Source organism: Ursus americanus, chromosome 24 (genome assembly GCF_024610735.1).
Source record: "Ursus americanus isolate L20-20 chromosome 24, mUrsAme1.1.p, whole genome shotgun sequence".
NCBI classification, from domain to species: domain Eukaryota; kingdom Metazoa; phylum Chordata; class Mammalia; order Carnivora; family Ursidae; genus Ursus; species Ursus americanus.
This window is the reverse complement of record NC_142150.1, coordinates 40,784,227-40,801,995: the sequence shown is the minus strand read 5'-3', so window position 1 is coordinate 40,801,995 and position 17,769 is coordinate 40,784,227. Positions and strand designations below refer to the sequence as shown.

The following is a 17,769-nucleotide window of genomic DNA, read 5'->3' as shown; positions in this document are numbered from 1 at the left end:
GGCGGGGACCGCCCCCCGGCCTCCGCCCGCCCGCACGCCCTCGCTCCTCCGGGCGGCCGCGGCGACGCTTGAACAGAAAAAAACTGTCTCCCTGGCCCGGGGCCAGCGTCCCAGCCCCCCTCGCCGCCGCCGCCGCGCCGCAGCCAGGGAAAACAACTGCTCACTTCTCCCTGCGTCCGCCCCGCGCGCTCCCTGCTTCCCGGCGGCCGCGGGAGCCCAGCCCGGCCGGGGGAGGCGCGGAGCGGGCCGGCCGCCCGGCCTTCCTCTCCCCTCGCTCCTCCTCTCCGCCTCAACTCGCTCGGCCTCCGCGCGGCCGCCTCAGTTTGGGGCCTTCGCAGGCCCCCCCCTTCCCCGGCCCCGGCTCGTGGCGGGGCTCCTTCCCGGGGCTCTGGAAGTTTCTGGGCTCCCCGCAGTCCGGGCTCCATCTCTTTGCCTTGCACCGGGTCCCCCGCCCGCGCCTGCCGTCCCCTCCCTGCGCGCTTCCTCTGTTCCTCTCCCTCGCTGCCCTCTCTCCCCTCTCCCGGGGCTCCCGGCTTGCTACCCCACCCCCCCGGGCGCCGCGACCATAGCCCCGGCCCGGGCGCGCCCCCCGGGTCCTGCGGCCCCGGATGCCCGGGCCCCGCGGGGCTGCTGGCGGCCTGGCCCCTGAGATGCGCGGGGCGGGGGCGGCGGGGCTGCTGGCGTTGCTGCTGCTGCTGCTGCTGGGCCCGGGCGGCGGGGCCGAGGGGGGGCCGGCGGGCGAGCGGGGCGCCGGCGGGGGCGGGGCGCTGGCCCGCGAGCGCTTCAAGGTGGTCTTTGCGCCGGTGATCTGCAAGCGGACCTGTCTCAAGGGCCAGTGTCGGGACAGCTGTCAGCAGGGCTCCAACATGACGCTCATCGGGGAGAACGGCCACAGCACCGACACGCTCACGGGCTCCGGCTTCCGCGTGGGTGAGGGCCAGGGGGCACGCACGGGCCGGGGAGCGGGAAGGCAGGCCCCGGCCAAATGCGGGAGACAGGGCGGAGGAGGGTATATGACGCTGGGGGCCGGGGGTGTTGAAAGCGGAGCTCTGTCTGCCCAGGGACATGAGGGGCTTGGAAGGCTGGAGCCCTGGGGCCAGAGTCGGAGGGGCTGCATGGACCAGGACTTCATTGCTTTGGGTTACGGTTGAGGCCTGAGGTGTGGGGTCAGGCTGGGGTCCTGGATGACACAGGCCTCTGGGAAGACTTCTGAGAGGGAGTCAGGGTCAGCACACAGGGGCTTTTGAGGGATGTGAGCTGGGGCCAGGAGGTCACAGAGATGGGGTAAATACTCCCCTAAGAAACAGATTTGCTGGAAGAAACAGGAAAAGTCCTTTCAAAATGTCTAAAGCAGGGCCCGCCAGGAGTAGACACCTGCATGCTCTGGGAGGAGCCAAGGCCAGGGCTGGGGGTGAAGAGGTTATATATTGGCAAGGTCTCAGAGGGAAGAGGTGCTGAGGCCTGAAGAGTGGAGTGCAGGCCTGGAGGTGGGGGCTGCTTTGGGTCCTCAGTCCCTCTTTTTCCTGGTGTCCCATCTATGCCTTTCCCATAACCTCTCAAGAGCTCTGCCTCAGAGCCTCCCCTCCCCAACAAGCCCCCATGACTCCCCAGTTCCCCTTGGAGCCTACCCCTTCCCCAGCATTTCTCTTCAAAGGGCCAGGCCTGGGTCTCGGCCTGCCTCCCGGCAGGGCCCTATGGGCCAGGCTGGGGGAGGTGTCCCAGCAGTAATTACCCTCCCGGACAGGGTAATTAGGCTGGGCCCAGGATGGCACCAGCAAAACGGCCCCTTTTACACATTCCCATACTCACATACCGACTCACAGACCCAAGGAACCCCCCTGATGTGGTTCATAGTTTTCGTGAGATGTGTGTGTGTGTGTGTGTGTGTGTGTGTGCGCGCGCGCGTGTGTGCATGCATAGGCTTTGGAGTGACACTCTTTGATTAATTACATGTTTCTTTGTGTTGTCTTGGGTGCATGTCTCCAGTCACTATGGGAGTGTTTCTGTGAGCTTGTGTTGGTGCCAGAATGAATGTGTGTTTGTGTGTGTGTGTGAAAGAGAGAGAGAGAGAAAGACAAGATGACCGTGCGTGTGAGTGCATATGGGCCCAGCCTCCCAGACCCCCTGGCCATCCTGCCCAGGCTGCTGTCTCCATCCGAGCTGCCCACATCCCCCAGGCTCCGTGCCCAGGCCACAGTGGGCGGGTGTCATTGAGAGGTCACCCTCACCGCTATGGGTGACTCACTGGGAGGCAGGAAGGAGAGGATCCTGCCTCCCCCAGCCCAGGACACACCCCTCCTGCCTGAGAGTCCTGGCAGGATGAGCTGGGCTGGGATGCTCTTAGCCAGGCCCTGAAGGCCATGGCTGTGTGTTGTCCCTCTGAGGCCCTGCAGGTGTCCCGAAGAGCATTACCCCCACCTTTCCATTCTGGAAAGTGAGGACAGCCATGGGGCAGGCAGAAGAGGGGCTGGGGCTGGTGCGTGAGCTCAGGGCCCCAAGGCTGGATGTGGGATGTGGGTACATGTCTCACGGAAAGCCAGAGGTCCCAGCCTCTCACTCAGTCACTCCTTCATTTATCCCCCCCTGAACCTCCTCTGGGACCCAGAGCTGAGGCAGACCCAGCCCCTCCAAAACACCCTTTACAGTGTGGGAGACAGACATAAATATAACCAAGTGCCAGGTGGAGTTGGGCAGAGGGTGATAACTCAGGAGAGGGAACGGGGGGGGGGGGGTATGAAGAAAGTCTCCCTTCCTGGAGGAGAAGCTGAGGGGAGAAGGAGAATATTTGAATATGCAGAGGCTGCGGAAGAGGGACCTGAAGGGGAGGGAATGGCACGAATAAAACCAATAAAACCGTGGAGGCAGATGTGATACATTTCTAGGAGGAGGGAGAGGAGTCCTAGGGTGTGGCGTGCATGTGGAAAGGGCAGAGGGGGATCGGCTTATAGAAGGTTCATTCTGGGCCATGGAGAGCCTTAAATGTTTGGGCAAGGAAGCAAGCAGTGAGCAGGGTTGTGACATGCCAGGGCTCTGCCTGAGGCGGGTTTCTCTGGGGGTACTGGGCTGTGAACAGGCAGGAGAGAGGCAGGAAGCCCGCAAGGAGCCTGGGTGGCAAGGCTCAAGGCACAGGAGGGGCAGAGGGATGGGGAGGAGGGGAGGTGGATTCATGAGACAGTACAGAGGCCGGAACTGGGTAGAGTGGAAGCAGGAGAGATGGAGCCTCTGAGGTTCAGGAGAGTGACCGAAGCAAGCAGGGCTTCCCCAGTGGTGGTCCAAGGTGGGAGAGGGAGTGGGGGAAGCAGGATGCGGATTTCCCCAGGGTCAAGGTGCCCAAGAGAGGTCTCAGAGAGGTAGCGGCTCGAGATGTGGGCATCGCTGATAGTGGTGAGGTGTGGGCCCTGGGATGGCAAGACAAAAGGAGGGAGAAGGGGGGAGAGCTCGGAGAGGGCTGAGGTCTGAATGCGGGAGAATTTAGAAGAGGAGGAAGTGCCAGATAGGGATCACATTCCCAGGAAAGTCTGGAGGAGAAAGCCAGAGAAGAAAACGGCTATTCTGTCACCACCACCACCACCATCATCATCATCATCTGATACTACTTATTAAACACCCTCCGTGGGCCAGGCACCCTGCTGAGTATCTGTAGAGGCATTACCTCATTTAATAGACACAATAAACATCCCTACAGATGAGCACACTGAGGCACGGGGAGGGGGAGCAAGGTGCTCTGGGCCCCACAGCTGGCACATGGCCTCCTAGCTGGGATTTAAGTCCAGGACTTGAGACTCCAGAAGCCAACATGGGTAGAAGGATGTTGGAGGACCTAGAAAGCAGTTTCTAAGGGTTCCAAAACCCAGCTTCCCAAGGAGGACAGAGCCAGTGGGTGGCAAGGAAGTAAGAAGGAGGGGAAAGAGACAGGATGTGGGTGAGGGACTGGGCCTGGTCCCTGATTCACCTCCCCTCCTCAGTGGTGTGCCCTCTGCCCTGCATGAACGGTGGCCAGTGCTCCTCCCGAAACCAGTGCCTGTGTCCCCCGGACTTCACCGGTCGCTTCTGCCAGGTGCCTGCTGGAGGAGCTGGCGGGGGCACCGGCGGCTCAGGCCCTGGGCTGGGCAGGGCCGGGGCCCTGTCCACAGGCGCGCTGCCGCCCCTGGCTCCAGAGAGCGACTCTGTGGCCAGCAAGCACGCCATCTACGCGGTCCAGGTGATCGCTGATCCGCCTGGGCCTGGGGAGGGGCCCCCTGCCCAGCACGCAGCCTTCCTGGTGCCCCTCGGGCCGGGACAGATCTCAGCGGAAGGTACCGGACCACTGGGCGGACCGGGGAGGCTGAAGTGGGCGAACACTAGGGTGGCGGGACCTCGAGGAGCAACCCCTCCCCCATTCCACACCCCCCCCCCCCCGCATGAGAACCTGCGGTGCGGGACTGCCCTGAAGCCACCGTGCCCCGCCCCCCAGTGCAGGCCCCGCCCCCCGTGGTGAACGTGCGCGTCCACCATCCGCCCGAGGCCTCGGTCCAAGTGCACCGCATCGAGGGGCCGAATGCCGAGGGCCCCGCCCCCTCGCAGCACCTGCTGCCGCACCCCAAGCCCCAGCACCCCCGGCCACCCACCCAGAAGCCCCTGGGCCGCTGCTTCCAGGACACACTGCCCAAGCAGCCCGTGAGTGACTCCACAGTCCAGCTGGACTGGCCCTTGGGTCTCAGGGTTGCCCTGTCCCCACTCAATGGGGCTTGCGCAAAACGGGGGTCCGCGGGCTGACGGGAGGAAAAGGCCCCGAGGAGGGAGGCCGGGTGGGGCTGGGCGCCCTGTGACCTCTGTCCCTACTTCCCCTAGTGCGGCAGCAATCCCCTCCCGGGCCTCACCAAGCAGGAAGACTGCTGCGGGAGCATCGGCACCGCCTGGGGCCAGAGCAAGTGCCATAAGTGTCCGCAGCTGCAGTGTGAGTGCCTGGGCGCAGGGGTGCCCGCCACCGCACAGCAGGGGGAGGACCTGGCACGGGGAGGAGCACGGTGGACCCACGCCCACCGCTTCCTCCCTGGCAGGCGCAGCCCCAGCCTCTCCCAGCCCACCACATTCCCCTCAGCCTCCCGCTCTGCTCCTCCGCAGCGCCCTCCTTTCCCTCCCCGCAGGACGCCCCAGTGTGCCCCCCTGCCACACTCTCCTCTCTCCGCAGACACAGGGGTGCAGAAACCAGGACCTGTACGTGGGGAGGTGGGCGCTGACTGCCCCCAGGGCTACAAGAGACTCAACAGCACCCACTGCCAGGGTATGGCCAGCCAGGAGATTCTGGGGGCTGGAGGGACACGCCGGTTGTCCCTGGGGGAGGCCGCAAGGTGGGTGAGGGAGGAGGAGGGGCTGGGGCTGGGGCAGGACCCTGAGGTTCTTGGAGCGGCTGGCTGTCACCCTGTGGCGGCACACTAGAGGGATGACACTCCCGCTTACCACAGACATCAACGAGTGCGCGATGCCGGGCATGTGTCGCCATGGTGACTGCCTCAACAACCCTGGCTCCTATCGCTGTGTCTGCCCACCTGGCCATAGCTTGGGCCCCTCCCGAACGCAGTGCATTGGTGAGAATGGGGGGCTCAGGTCCCTGGGAGGTCACAAGTCACAGACAGGAGACTTAGGGTTAGCAGCAAGGATCAGAGGTCACAGAAGTCAGAGTGGGGTCAAGGGTGGATTGCAGGAGGAGTAAGGCCCAGAGCTGATAGGATCAGAGATCAGTGGGGTCAGGAGTCACATGAGATCTGGTCGGAGGTCACGCGAGGTCAGGGACTATATAGAATGAGGGTCGTATGAGATCATGGGCCTGATGGATAGGAGGAATGAAGTCTAGAGCCTCCAGAATCAGGGGTCACTGGTGCCAGTGGTCACAGAGATTTCAGGGGTCACGTGAGGCCAGAGAAACACAGGTTCGGGGATCACATGAGTTCAGGGTCACATGAGGTCAGAGGCCACATGAGGGTCAAGGATTGTCTGAGCCAGAGAGGCAAGGTCTGGAGCAGCTGGGAAGAGGGACATGGGCAGTGTTCAAGCCCAGATGTCCATGCCCACCCCTGGCCCCCTGCAGCGGACAAGCCGGAGGAGAAGAGCCTGTGTTTCCGCCTGGTGAGCCCGGAGCACCAGTGCCAGCACCCACTGACCACGCGCCTCACCCGCCAGCTGTGCTGCTGCAGTGTGGGCAAGGCCTGGGGCGCGAGGTGCCAGCGCTGCCCCGCCGATGGCACCGGTGAGCCTGGGGCGTGTGGGGCTAAGGGGCCATCTGTGTGCCTGTCCGGGAAACACTCACTTCTCTGCCCCTTGCTCTGGCCGCAGCTGCCTTCAAGGAGATCTGTCCAGCTGGGAAGGGGTACCACATCCTCACTTCCCACCAGACACTCACCATTCAGGGCGAAAGTGACTTTTCCCTTTTCCTGCACCCCGATGGGCCACCCAAGCCCCAACAGCTCCCGGAGAGCCCCAGCCGGGTGCCGCCACCTGAGGACACAGAGGAAGAGCGAGGTCTGGCCTGACCCTTTCCGTTCCCTGACAGATGCGGAACGCCTACACCTGACCTGTTGACTCCTGATCCACAGAGTCTAACCCCTAACTCCTAATCCTTGAGCTAACCACGGACCCCCCGAGCTGGCCCCCTCATCCCTAACCAAGGTGGTAACCCCAGGATTTATTCCCTGATGAGCAGGATCTGACCATCCATTGCCCTCCAGGTCTTTCCCTCTGACCCTGGAACCCCTTTGATTTCCAGACCAGGGCATTGATCCAGCCCCAGTGCTGCCCTTAGATCTGACCTTCTGACTCCTGACCCAAGGATTTTGACCCTAGCTATAACCGCCTAAGCCTTGCTCTATAACCCAAGGACCTTGACCAATCGTTGCTCCCTATACCTGTTCCCCTGGCCCATGACGCAAACGCTCCCTGGTTCCCAGGATCTAACTCTTGACGCTTGACCCAGAGACGTGATTGTCGAATTCTCAGAGACCCTGACCACAAATACCAACTGCCCCTCCCAGTCTAATGGGACTGCACTAATGACCCATCTTCTTCCCTTTAGGGGTGAGCACGGACTCGGTGAGTATGAGCCCAGGTGGGAGGAGCAGGGACGTAAAGGCGACAGTGGGCTCACGCTGCTGTCACTCACAGCCAGTGATCGAGGAGCAGTCAGCACCACAGAGCCACCCGACCGCCACCACATCTCCCGCCAGGCCCTACCCGGGTGAGCTGGGCACTGCAGGAACCCGTCCTCAAGGGCTGTCATTGGGGGTGGCGGACAGTGAAGCTGGGTGTGAAATCCCAGCCGAAGGCCTGCCTGGAGAGGGGCAGCTCTCCCATACCCCCCAGCCCCTGACGGGGTACACGGCTGCCTACAGAGTTGATTTCCCGGCCCTCGCCACCCACGGTGCGCTGGTTCCTGCCAGACCTGCCCCCATCCCGCAGTGCAGTAGAGATCGCTCCTACTCAGGTCACAGGTAAGATGTGCCCACCTAGGCCGTGACCCAGAGAAGCCACGTCCTGGCTTAATTTTACTCCTCCCTTACCCCCCCCCCCATCATTCCTGCGCACTAACACTTATCCCAGGCTTACTGTGAGCCGGGCTCTGGGCTGGGCTCTGGGGAAGCCATCCTGTGCAGCAGAGACCCCATTCTGCCCTCGAGTGATCCGGGTGTTGTGGTGTTCCGCCCAGTCTGAAGGCACTTATTCATTCATATTTACTGAGCACCTCCTATGTGCCGGGCACTGTTCAGGTGCTGGGGATACAGGAGTAAGCAAAAGCCAGAACTTCTCTGTTCTTGCAGAGTAAGCGGACTACAGACAGATCAGTGACTAAAAATCTCGTTTGTCTCATAAATGCCATGCAAAAAAAATCAGAGAAGGAAAGAAGTCAACACGTAGGGTGGCAATGAGAGAAGGCTTTCTGGGCCAGGCTTTAGAGAGTTTAGAAATGAACAAGAAGTGGGGAAGCAAGGAGTGTGCAGTCTGGGGAAAGGGACGGTCCAAGTGAAGCTCGGGCAAAGGGCACACGAAACTCCGGTGGAGGAGGGAAAACCACAGTCAGACCAGTGTTTTTGAACCCAGGGAGGGCCGACGCACAGAGCCTTGTTAAGAGGCTTGGGTTTGATCCCAAAGGCTGTGGTAGCGTTTGGGGCATCATGATAATTGCTAGCTGTGGCTGAGCAATTGCCTTGTGCCAGGCACTGACTGAAGGGTTTTACATACTAAATATCATTTAACCTTCTCATCCTGTGAAAGTGGGTACAGTTAGCTTCATCGTCCGGATGAGGACACAGAGGCTCAGGTTCAACAGCTGTCCCCCCACTGCTGTCACACATCTGAGCCAGGTTCTAGTCGGTGTCTGTGTGGTCTCCAAAGCTACAAGGGAGCCCCCAGGCTGATTGAAATCTAGGAGGCCATGTGAGCTCTGGGGGTGAGGGCCCTGGGGGCAGGGGAGGTGGCTGTCCTGGAAGCCTGTACAGGCTAGGACAACGCAGTGACAGCCCTGGGGGCTGTGGGAATGTGGGGAAAGAGGCACCTGGGGAGGCTTCTCAGAGGAGGGGGTGTTAGGAAGGTCTAGGGAGATACTCCAGGCCACAAGAGCAGCCTGCCAGGTGTGTTTGGGGTGGGGCAGAGCTCAGCATCAAGTCCTGGGCTGCACGGGAAGGGGAAGGGGAGGAGGAGGGACCTAAAGGAGAGGTAGGAGGAGGGAGTTCAGGACTGGTGACAAAGAGAGTGCAGGGGGTTCTGGATCTGACCACTTATGCACAACCAGGGGGCAAACAGATTCCCAGGAAATGAGCTCCTGCCTGCCTTGGGAGGGGGAGGAAATCAACCATTCTGGAATGGGGGACCCGGGTCCCTGAGCGGAGGGTGTTGGGGTCACTAAGCTAGAGGATAGGGGAATGACTAAGGCTGCAGGGTTTTAAATATTGAGGTGACTGGAGGGGGGTGTCTCAGGGTATTGGGATAACTAAGGAGCCCTGAGGGGAGGTGATGAAGTTTGGGGTGACTGGAGACAGAGCACAGTGAGTAGAAATAGAATTATCAGGGATCCTGGAGTTGAGGATAGGGATGGGACCTGGCGTCCTAATGTTGGGGTTATCTGGGATGGAGGTGTAGGAAATTCTAGGATTGAAGTATGAGTGTACAGGGACCCGAGGTCATGGTGTGACCAGGCTCGGGTATCTGGGTCATTAAGGATGGAGTATCGAGGTCCTCCTGGGGAATGTGGCAGAAAGTGAGTGTTCCCTGCTCAGCCCCCTGCTCGACCACCCTCCCACACCCCCAGAGACAGACGAGTGCCGCCTGAACCAGAACATCTGTGGCCACGGAGAGTGCGTCCCGGGCCCCTCGGACTACTCCTGCCATTGCAATCCGGGCTACCGGTCGCACCCTCAGCACCGCTACTGCGTGGGTGAGCACAGGCGGGTGGGTGGCCCTGGGGCGGCCTTGGGTCCCAACGCCCCTTTGATGTCTCTCCACCCCCGCGCCCTTCTCAGACGTGAACGAGTGCGAGGCGGAGCCATGCGGCGCCGGGAGGGGCGTCTGCATGAACACGGGCGGCTCGTACAACTGCCACTGCAATCGCGGCTACCGCCTGCACGTCGGCGCCGGGGGGCGCTCGTGCGTAGGTGAGCGCGGCCCGGGCGGCGCCGGGGGGGGGGGGGCGCTGGGCGGATGGGGGTCTCCCCTCCGGATCGCAGCATAACCGCCTCCGCCGCCCCCGGCGGCCGCCTCGCGCCCCCTTCCTCACGCTCAGACCTGAACGAGTGTGCCAAGCCCCACCTGTGCGGCGACGGCGGCTTCTGCCTCAACTTCCCCGGCCACTACAAGTGCAACTGCTACCCCGGCTACCGGCTCAAAGCCTCACGACCGCCCGTGTGCGAAGGTGGGGGAGACCCCATCGGGGCCGACAGGGGTCCTCCGCTGTTCTCGACCTGGGCCGGGGGTAGGGGCCCCCGACTCTGGGCCTCTCAGAGGTTGGGCTGCGGGAGCCCAGAGGGCCGGGTTCGCCTTGTTGATCTGTAACGGAGGGAGGCCCTGCCGAGGACACTGAGCGCCTGGCCCGCCACGTTGTCCCCAAATGGGTGTCCCTCCCCCCCCCACCCCGCACAGACATCGACGAGTGCCGAGACCCTAGCTCCTGTCCGGATGGCAAATGCGAGAACAAACCGGGGAGCTTCAAGTGCATTGCCTGTCAGCCCGGCTACCGCAGCCAGGGGGGCGGGGCCTGCCGCGGTGAGAGAGGGGCCTGAGTCCCGGATGGGGGGGGGGCTTCCGAGGGCAAGTGGGCGGGGCCGGTGTGGGAGTCGTCCCAGCATCCTGGCAGTTTCGGGGTCCGGTTAGGGCAGGGGCGGGGCTAATGGCGGTGAGAGGCGCCTGGCAGGTGGGGCCTCCCCCATCCTGGGCGGAGGAGACCCCCACCCCGGTACAGTGCCGGGTCCAGTGGGGCGGCTACCGAGGCGAGTCTTTGCCGCCGCAGACGTGAACGAGTGTGCCGAGGGCAGCCCCTGCTCGCCTGGCTGGTGCGAGAACCTCCCAGGCTCCTTCCGCTGCACGTGCGCCCAGGGCTACGCGCCTGCGCCGGATGGCCGCAGCTGCCAGGGTGAGCCCCAGCGCCCCCGCGCCCCAATGGTCCCGCACCCACTCACGCGTGGAAGCTGGGGACCAAGTCACCCTGTCTGTCCCACGGTGGGCAGGAGATAGCTAATTCACCCTCAGGTCACTGACCCATTCACTCATTTTCTCAGCGAACCTGGCCCATCAAAGGGCCACCAAAACTTCTATGTGGGAAGGGTCTTAGGGAGGCAAGGCTTGAAGCTGCCTTTGCAAAGCACGTTACTTAAATTTAAAGGGGAAAAAAGACATAAAAGAACGGGGAGCAGGGCTCGTAGCCCCGCTGTACTGTTTCTTATGCATGGGGCTGGGGCGGGGATTCAGAGAAACTGAGGAACATTACAAACACCCTGGAGAGCGCAGGGCTGTGGGCCTGGCTGGAATGTGGGTGCAGGGCTGGGAGGAGGGGAGGCCTGAATTGTCTTAAAGGACCACTAGGAATTAGCCAAGCAAAGAAAGTCAGCATCAGCAGACTCAGAGGTGAAAAACAGCTCAGAATGTGCTGACAACTGTAAGGTGTAAGCAGAGGGTGGGAGCTGAGGCTGGCTGGTGAGGGGCAGGGCCCCACCCCCTGAGAGGCCTCCCTGAGCCCTGCCCAGGAGGTCGAGCTTTGTCGTCGTCCTCGCGATGGTGTTATGAGGCACCTGAAGCATTTTAAGGGGACGGGTGACAAGATTCACCATTTGCTTTAGAGAGTTTCCCGCTGCTGAGTGCGGAGAGTAGCTGGAGGTCTGCTGGAGACTCAGGACACAGACGGTGGTGGCCACGATGGGAGCAGTGGCCTCAGGGTGGTCACGGGATGATGTGATATTAGAGAAATGTTAAAGCACATTACCTGGGCTTGTTAACTGGATGAGAGAGGCGAGAGAGGGGAGAGCGAGGGACCCTCCTGGTTTCTGGCTTGGGTGACTCCGTGGGTGGTGCTGTTCACCGGGGTAGGGTTTCCAGGGGTGGTGCAGACTAGGGAAGGAAGACACTAAGTTTCATGCTGGACAAGTTGAGCGGGTGTCCCTGTGGGCCTCTGGGCTGGAGATGCCAGCAGAGGGTGGGCCGTACAGATTGGGAGCCTTGGGCCAGACACACACCCCTGGAACCGTGGCCTGCCATGGGGCCGTGGAGCCTTGGGGTGCGCCTACTCAGCCAGGGAGGGTGGGTGCGGTGAGGGGAGCCCAGCAGAGCCTTGTGGGCACTGCCACGTCAGCAGAAGGTAGGGGCATAGGAGTGGGAGTGGGAGTAGGGGAGGAGGGATGGAAGGAGGCCCAGGGAGTCCCAGCTGAGAAGCCGGGGAGAGGCTTCTAGGGCAGAAGAGGATGAGCCAAATGCAACCGAGAGGTTCTTGTAAAGTAAGAACTGAGTGGTGAGATGAGAAAGTCTCCGGTGACCTTGATAGGTTGGCTGTGGCATGAGGGGGCCAGGAGATGCAGGCAGCAAGTGAGGAAGAGTGAGACACGGGGCTACTAGAATGGGGTTTAGGGTTGTAGGCTGAGATGCCGCCAGGAAAGTGGGCAAGGGGATGACAAGGCCCCTGGGGGAGGAGCCACGGACAGAAGGGACATCTCTGACCCTAATGGATGTAATGATTTTCAGGAGGTTGAAGATACCCTTAATTTTCTCAATGAACAGTGAAGGGCCTGAGTCCAGTAGGGGACTTGCAATGACCAGTAAGAGAGTTGGGACAGCCCAAGGGCATGGGAGCTGCCTAGGGACTTTCCAGAAGTGCGGGCTGGGGAGGAGGGGCAGGGTGGCGCCAGCCACACTGAGGTTCTGGCAGGCCCGAGGCCAGAGGGAGTGGCCGTAGCCCAGGGTGCTCAGCCTGGCAGCTGCCTGCACCCCACTCAGCACCCAGGATCTGGTGGCCCAGAGGCAGGCATGGCCCCCAGACCGGTGCGGAGGAAGGAGAGGTATTCGTGGGCCCCTGGGAGAGAAGGTGGGATGGGGGCTTAGGAACAGCAGGGGCAGTGGGAAGGAAGCAGCATCTGAGATGCCCAAGGTGGGGCAGATCCCAGCCCCTTGTCCAGACAGTGAGTAGCCACCGAAGGTGTAAGGTTGGAGGCTGGGCTTGGCTGACCATATGGATGCTGAAAGTCCTAGGGTGGGGGGCAAGACAGAGGAAGGGAGACTAGGGAGGTGAGTGCTGATAGCAGGACAGAAGGTGGGGGCTGGCATGGGGGCCCAGTGCACCTCAGGGGCAGAGCGTGGCTTGGAAGGGCTCTGACGTGTGGCCAAGAACCAGCTTCTGCCAGAAAGGACCGCAGAGAAGCATGCTCTCAGGGGAAAGCCAAGTTCCTTTCCTCCACAAGCAGAAAACATTATTCTGCCAGAAGGACAAAGACACAGAGGAGCTTATTTGCATGGGAAGAAAGGGAGCCTTGGCAGGTGGGGAAGGGTGAGAGCAGCTGGAGCAAGGGAGATAGGACAGTATGCGAGGAGGGGACGGGGAGGGTGCTCTTGTTTGGTGAGGATGATGACCGTTGGGGAGGCTTGAGCTCTTTGGAATCAGACATGGCCCGGGGTCCCTGGCAGCACCTGGCCTGCTCCCCAAGGCATGGAGTGCCACACGGAGGGGGTGAAGGGCCTGTGCTTCCCTTAAGCTCCACTGGCCTCAGCTCTGGAGCTCTGTGCCCCTGGTGCGAGTGGGAAAAGGGTAGCAGAGGCCGGAGACCACCCATGCTGGCCTCTGACGCCCCTTGTGCCCCGCAGATGTGGATGAGTGCGAGGCTGGGGGTGTGTGTGACAATGGCATCTGCACCAACACACCAGGCTCCTTCCAGTGTCAGTGCCTCTCTGGCTACCATCTGTCAAGAGACCGGAGCCGATGCGAGGGTAAGCGGGCCCGAGAGCTGGCAGTCAGCCCATTCCTCCCTACCCCAGGACTTCCACTGCGCAGGCTCCAAGCCGGGCACTCCCCTGTCCAGCCCCCACCCAGATCCAACAATGGGCCTGGTGTGTGGGCGCAGCCCAGGGCTCTGGGGGAAGCCTTGGCAGCCTCGGGCTGTCTGAGTGGGGTCAGCGCCTGAGACTCCCCCCCCTCTTTGATCCCCGGCAGACATAGATGAGTGTGACTTCCCCGCAGCGTGCATCGGGGGTGACTGCATCAACACCAATGGCTCCTACCGCTGTCTCTGTCCCCAGGGGCATCGGCTGGTAGGCGGCAGGAAGTGCCAAGGTATGGGGGGATTGGCTGAGAGCTCCTGAGGAGGGCTGGCAGGGAATGGCAGTAATCTAGACATCCTGTTGCCCTGTCTTTGCATCCATCCGTCCATCTGCACATTCACTCCCCCTTCCACTCCTTCACCTAGAATAGCAACAGTAATAATGAAAGTAATTACGTGGTGCTCACTATGTGCCGGCTCACCCTTACGTGAGGTAGCCAGCAGGAGTTTACTGAGAACCTACTGTTTGCCTCTATACTACGGAGCTTCTGTACTACGTGCTGGGTATGGAGCAATGAGCCAGGGCCGCCACTAGAGGAGGCTGACATGTGAATTGATCCTTACCCGGTCAGGGTGCCAAAAGAGGTCTGGATGAGTGATTCATTGGCAATGGAGAGGTGACAACTGAATTGAAACTTGGAGCCTAAAGATGGTCCCCTAATGCATAAATAAGGTCCCTGTGCAGAGAGAAGCACAAATGGTATTCCAGGCCCAAAAACAGGCTGTGCAAAGCACAGAGATCTGGGAGGAGCTAGTTGTGTTTTTAGGGGAGAGTGCCCTGAGCATAGAGTCGGGGGTGCCGGTGCTTAGATGAAAGGATGAAACTGAAAGATATCAGGAGGCCAAACCGAACGTCCTCAGATGCGGAGCTGAGCGTTAGGACTCCATTTGTTGTCAGTGACGGCCATGGCAGGTTTTAGGAAGAAGACGGCGAGTGTGCACACCTCTACTCACGTGCACAGACAGACCCGAGTGGACTTTCTGTTGTGTGTACTTTGAGATCAAAGTGGAAGCTTGGGTTCTGAACTTGTGTGAGTCCCTGGAGGCACAGCCCCCGGGAAGGAGGGGCTGGTTTCGTTGGAGCAACTCTTCCTGCTTCCCTCGCTGGCCACAGACATAGATGAATGCAGCCAGGACCCCGGCCTGTGCCTTCCCCACGGGGCCTGTGAGAACCTGCAGGGCTCCTACGCCTGCGTCTGTGATGAGGGCTTCACGCCCACCCAGGACCAGCATGGCTGTGAGGGTGAGTGCTCTCCAGGCTCCTCCTCAGACGACACAACTTCCCTGAGCTGCCTCTGGGGTTCAGAGACGGACCCTGGTCCCACCCTCTGGAATCTGGGGAACAGGGAGAAATCCCTTTTGCCTGAGAATCCGGCGGGGCTGGACCTTGCAGGAGGGCCCTCAGTGCCACAGCAAGGCTGGAGCTTGGCTCCGACAGGGCGGCTGAAGGGAGCCAGGGAATGTGAGGGAGCAGAGGAATGAGGTTGGTGGGGAGCGTGGATTGGCAAGACTGTCTGCAGGACCCTGAGCTGCCCTCCGCTCCCCTCAGAGGTGGAGCAGCCCCACCACAAGAAGGAGTGCTACCTTAACTTCGATGACACGGTGTTCTGCGACAGTGTGCTGGCCACCAACGTCACCCAGCAGGAGTGCTGCTGCTCGCTGGGAGCTGGTTGGGGAGACCACTGCGAGATCTATCCCTGCCCAGTCTACAGCTCAGGTCAGGAGTCTCAGTTTCTTCGTTTTGGAAACGTACTGGGGGAAATGACCCTTCCCTGGGTCAGTGGGAAATGAGGCCGAGAGCTCCGATCTGAGCCCAACGGCTAGTGCACACGCACGTGCTCAGTCCTGCCTCCTTTCTTCCCCACGGCCGCTCTCCGGCAGCTGAGTTCCACAGTCTCTGCCCAGACGGGAAGGGATACACCCAAGACAACAACATTGTCAACTACGGCATCCCAGCCCACCGTGGTAAGCCCCAACACGGCTCCGCCCAGCGGGCACGCCCCGCTCCGCCCACCGAGGTTTGGACCGCCCCGATCCCGCCAATGCTCGCTAGGTCGGTAGCGAGCACTGGGGTAAGCCCCGCCCACACCTTCAGGGTCTGCCCCGCCCCTATCACGCTCACGTCAGCGTCTGGAAAAGCCTCTCCCATTGAGTTTGCTCCGCTCCCGCGGTAAGCCCCGCCCACACGTCCCTGGCTGTGGGTCTGACGCGCCCGGCAGGTAAAGGCCACGGGGCGCCCACGGCTTGTCACTCCGCAGACATCGACGAGTGCATATTGTTCGGGGCGGAGATCTGCAAGGAGGGCAAATGCGTGAATACGCAGCCGGGCTACGAGTGCTATTGCAAGCAAGGCTTCTACTACGACGGGAACCTACTGGAGTGCGTGGGTGAGTGCAGACGGTCCCAGTGGCCGTGGGACAGTGACCGGGAGACACGCACAACTACCCGACTTCGGGCCGGTTCCCTCCACTGGCGCTTTTCCTCCCCGCAGACGTGGACGAGTGCCTGGACGAGTCCAACTGCCGGAACGGAGTGTGTGAGAACACGCGCGGCGGCTACCGCTGTGCCTGTACGCCCCCGGCCGAGTACAGCCCCGCGCAGCGCCAGTGTCTGAGCCCAGAGGAGATGGGTGAGGCCCGGGCCTGCTGGCTGGGGAAACAGGAGGGGAGCGGGGACCGGGCTGAGTTGTGACCGCCACCCCCACACATGCCCTCGCTACCCGTAGACGTAGACGAGTGCCAGGACCCGGCAGCCTGCCGCCCTGGTCGCTGCGTCAACCTGCCGGGCTCCTACCGCTGCGAGTGCCGCCCGCCCTGGGTGCCCGGGCCCTCCGGCCGCGATTGCCAGCTCCCGGAGAGCCCAGCCGGTGAGGGCGAGAGTTGTCCTGGGCCAATTCCAGGGCCCGGTCCGCTGTGTGGAGCCCCGGGGTCGCGACCCCCGCGACGGTGGGTGGGAACTAGGGGCCGACTGCCTCCCCCCTTCCGGCCTCCAGCTGATGCCTGGTCTCCCTCCGTAGAGCGTGCCCCGGAGCGGCGGGACGTGTGCTGGGCCCAGCGTGGAGAAGATGGCATGTGCGCGGGGCCCCTGACCGGGCCAACCCTTACCTTCGATGACTGCTGCTGTCGCCAGGGCCGTGGTTGGGGAGCCCAGTGCCGCCCCTGCCCGCCACGCAGCGCGGGTGAGCCAAGCCCCCCGGGGCGCAGGAGGGGTTGGGGCGGGAGCCTGGGTGCATCCACGTCGCCGACCGCCCCTGTCCCTCCCAGGGTCCCAGTGCCCGACGTCGCAGAGTGAGAGCAATTCCTTCTGGGACGCGAGCCCCCTGCTACTGGGGAAGCCCCCTCGAGGTGAGTGTAGCGGGAGGACACAGAGGTGGGGGTCCCTGGCCATCCGCCGGCCGGCCGCAGGTGGTGGAGGTGGAGGTTGATGTCTGCATTCTCCCGGCGGGCGCAGAAGAGGACAGCTCAGAGGAGGACTCGGACGAGTGCCGCTGCGTGAGTGGCCGCTGCGTGCCCCGGCCCGGCGGCGCCGTGTGCGAGTGTCCCGGTGGCTTCCAGCTCGACGCCTCTCGTGCACGCTGTGTGGGTGAGCCGGGTGGAGGGCACGGGCTGCGCAGTGAGGGCCCCAGCCCGCAGTGAGGGCCCCAGCCTGCAGCAGGGGAGAGGGCGCGGCAGGGGAGAGGGTGCACACGCTAAGCGGGCTGCGTGCTCTGGCGCCCTGGCGAAGCCCGCACCTGTCGCCCCACCTCCAGACATCGATGAGTGCCGAGAGCTGAACCAGCGCGGGCTGCTGTGCAAGAGCGAGCGCTGCGTGAACACGAGCGGCTCCTTCCGCTGCGTCTGCAAAGCCGGTTTCGCGCGCAGCCGCCCGCACGGGGCCTGCGTGCCCCAGCGCCGCCGCTGACGTGATCCGAACCTTGGCCGTCAGCGAGGGGTTTCTGCCTGACCCTCCGGCGAGGGCAGCCTCTATCACCTGCCTGACTCGGGGCTCGTACCTTGGGACTCTCCAGGGCCCACGGACCCCTTCGAGTTTCGAGGGCGCCGGTAGCCGCACCGCCCGGTTCACAGGTGGAGATGGGGCCCCGGCACTGATGGCCTTCCTCCCAGGGGGCATTTCCTGGAAACTGATAAATCAGATCGTGCCTCTTTACTCTTGGCTTTCGAAGCAAATTGATGTTCATGTCTGTGGTGGGCGTGGACTCCACAGGGCAGCGCCAGACCCAAGCCTCCTGGGA

At 62.3% G+C, this 17,769-nt stretch overlaps 1 protein-coding gene across 2 annotated transcripts; it reads left to right on the top strand.

The window, feature by feature from the left end:
• On the top strand, positions 1-17,684 carry LTBP3 (latent transforming growth factor beta binding protein 3). Of its 2 annotated transcripts, XM_045775476.2 has the most exons (28): positions 2-930; positions 3,966-4,295; positions 4,454-4,656; positions 4,831-4,936; positions 5,171-5,263; positions 5,445-5,567; positions 6,068-6,226; positions 6,313-6,498; positions 7,049-7,065; positions 7,138-7,210; positions 7,365-7,463; positions 9,278-9,403; positions 9,489-9,620; positions 9,749-9,877; positions 10,105-10,227; positions 10,472-10,594; positions 13,306-13,428; positions 13,652-13,771; positions 14,653-14,781; positions 15,088-15,255; positions 15,420-15,503; positions 15,797-15,925; positions 16,030-16,167; positions 16,264-16,404; positions 16,555-16,716; positions 16,802-16,882; positions 16,989-17,120; positions 17,287-17,684. In XM_045775476.2, the coding sequence occupies exons 1-28, from the start codon at positions 609-611 to the stop codon at positions 17,436-17,438; spliced, it is 3,903 nt and encodes a 1,300-aa protein (XP_045631432.2). In that variant the 5' UTR covers positions 2-608; the 3' UTR covers positions 17,439-17,684. The 2 variants fall into 2 exon arrangements, with proteins under 2 accessions (XP_045631433.2, XP_045631432.2); XM_045775477.2 differs by lacking the exon at positions 16,264-16,404 and having other exon boundaries at positions 1-930.
• Positions 17,685-17,769: the final 85 nt, after the last annotated feature.

What these genes read in the sequence shown, in the direction of transcription:
- LTBP3 (XM_045775476.2), top strand. Translation starts at nt 609, where the DNA reads ATGCCCGGGCCCCGCGGGGCTGCTGGCGGCCTGGCCCCTGAGATGCGC. An exon ending in CTCCCGAACGCAGTGCATTG is followed by an intron (nt 5,568 to 6,067) that starts GTGAGAATGGGG and finishes GGCCCCCTGCAG; the next exon opens with CGGACAAGCCGGAGGAGAAG. An exon ending in CGGCATCCCAGCCCACCGTG is followed by an intron (nt 15,504 to 15,796) that starts GTAAGCCCCAAC and finishes GTCACTCCGCAG; the next exon opens with ACATCGACGAGTGCATATTG.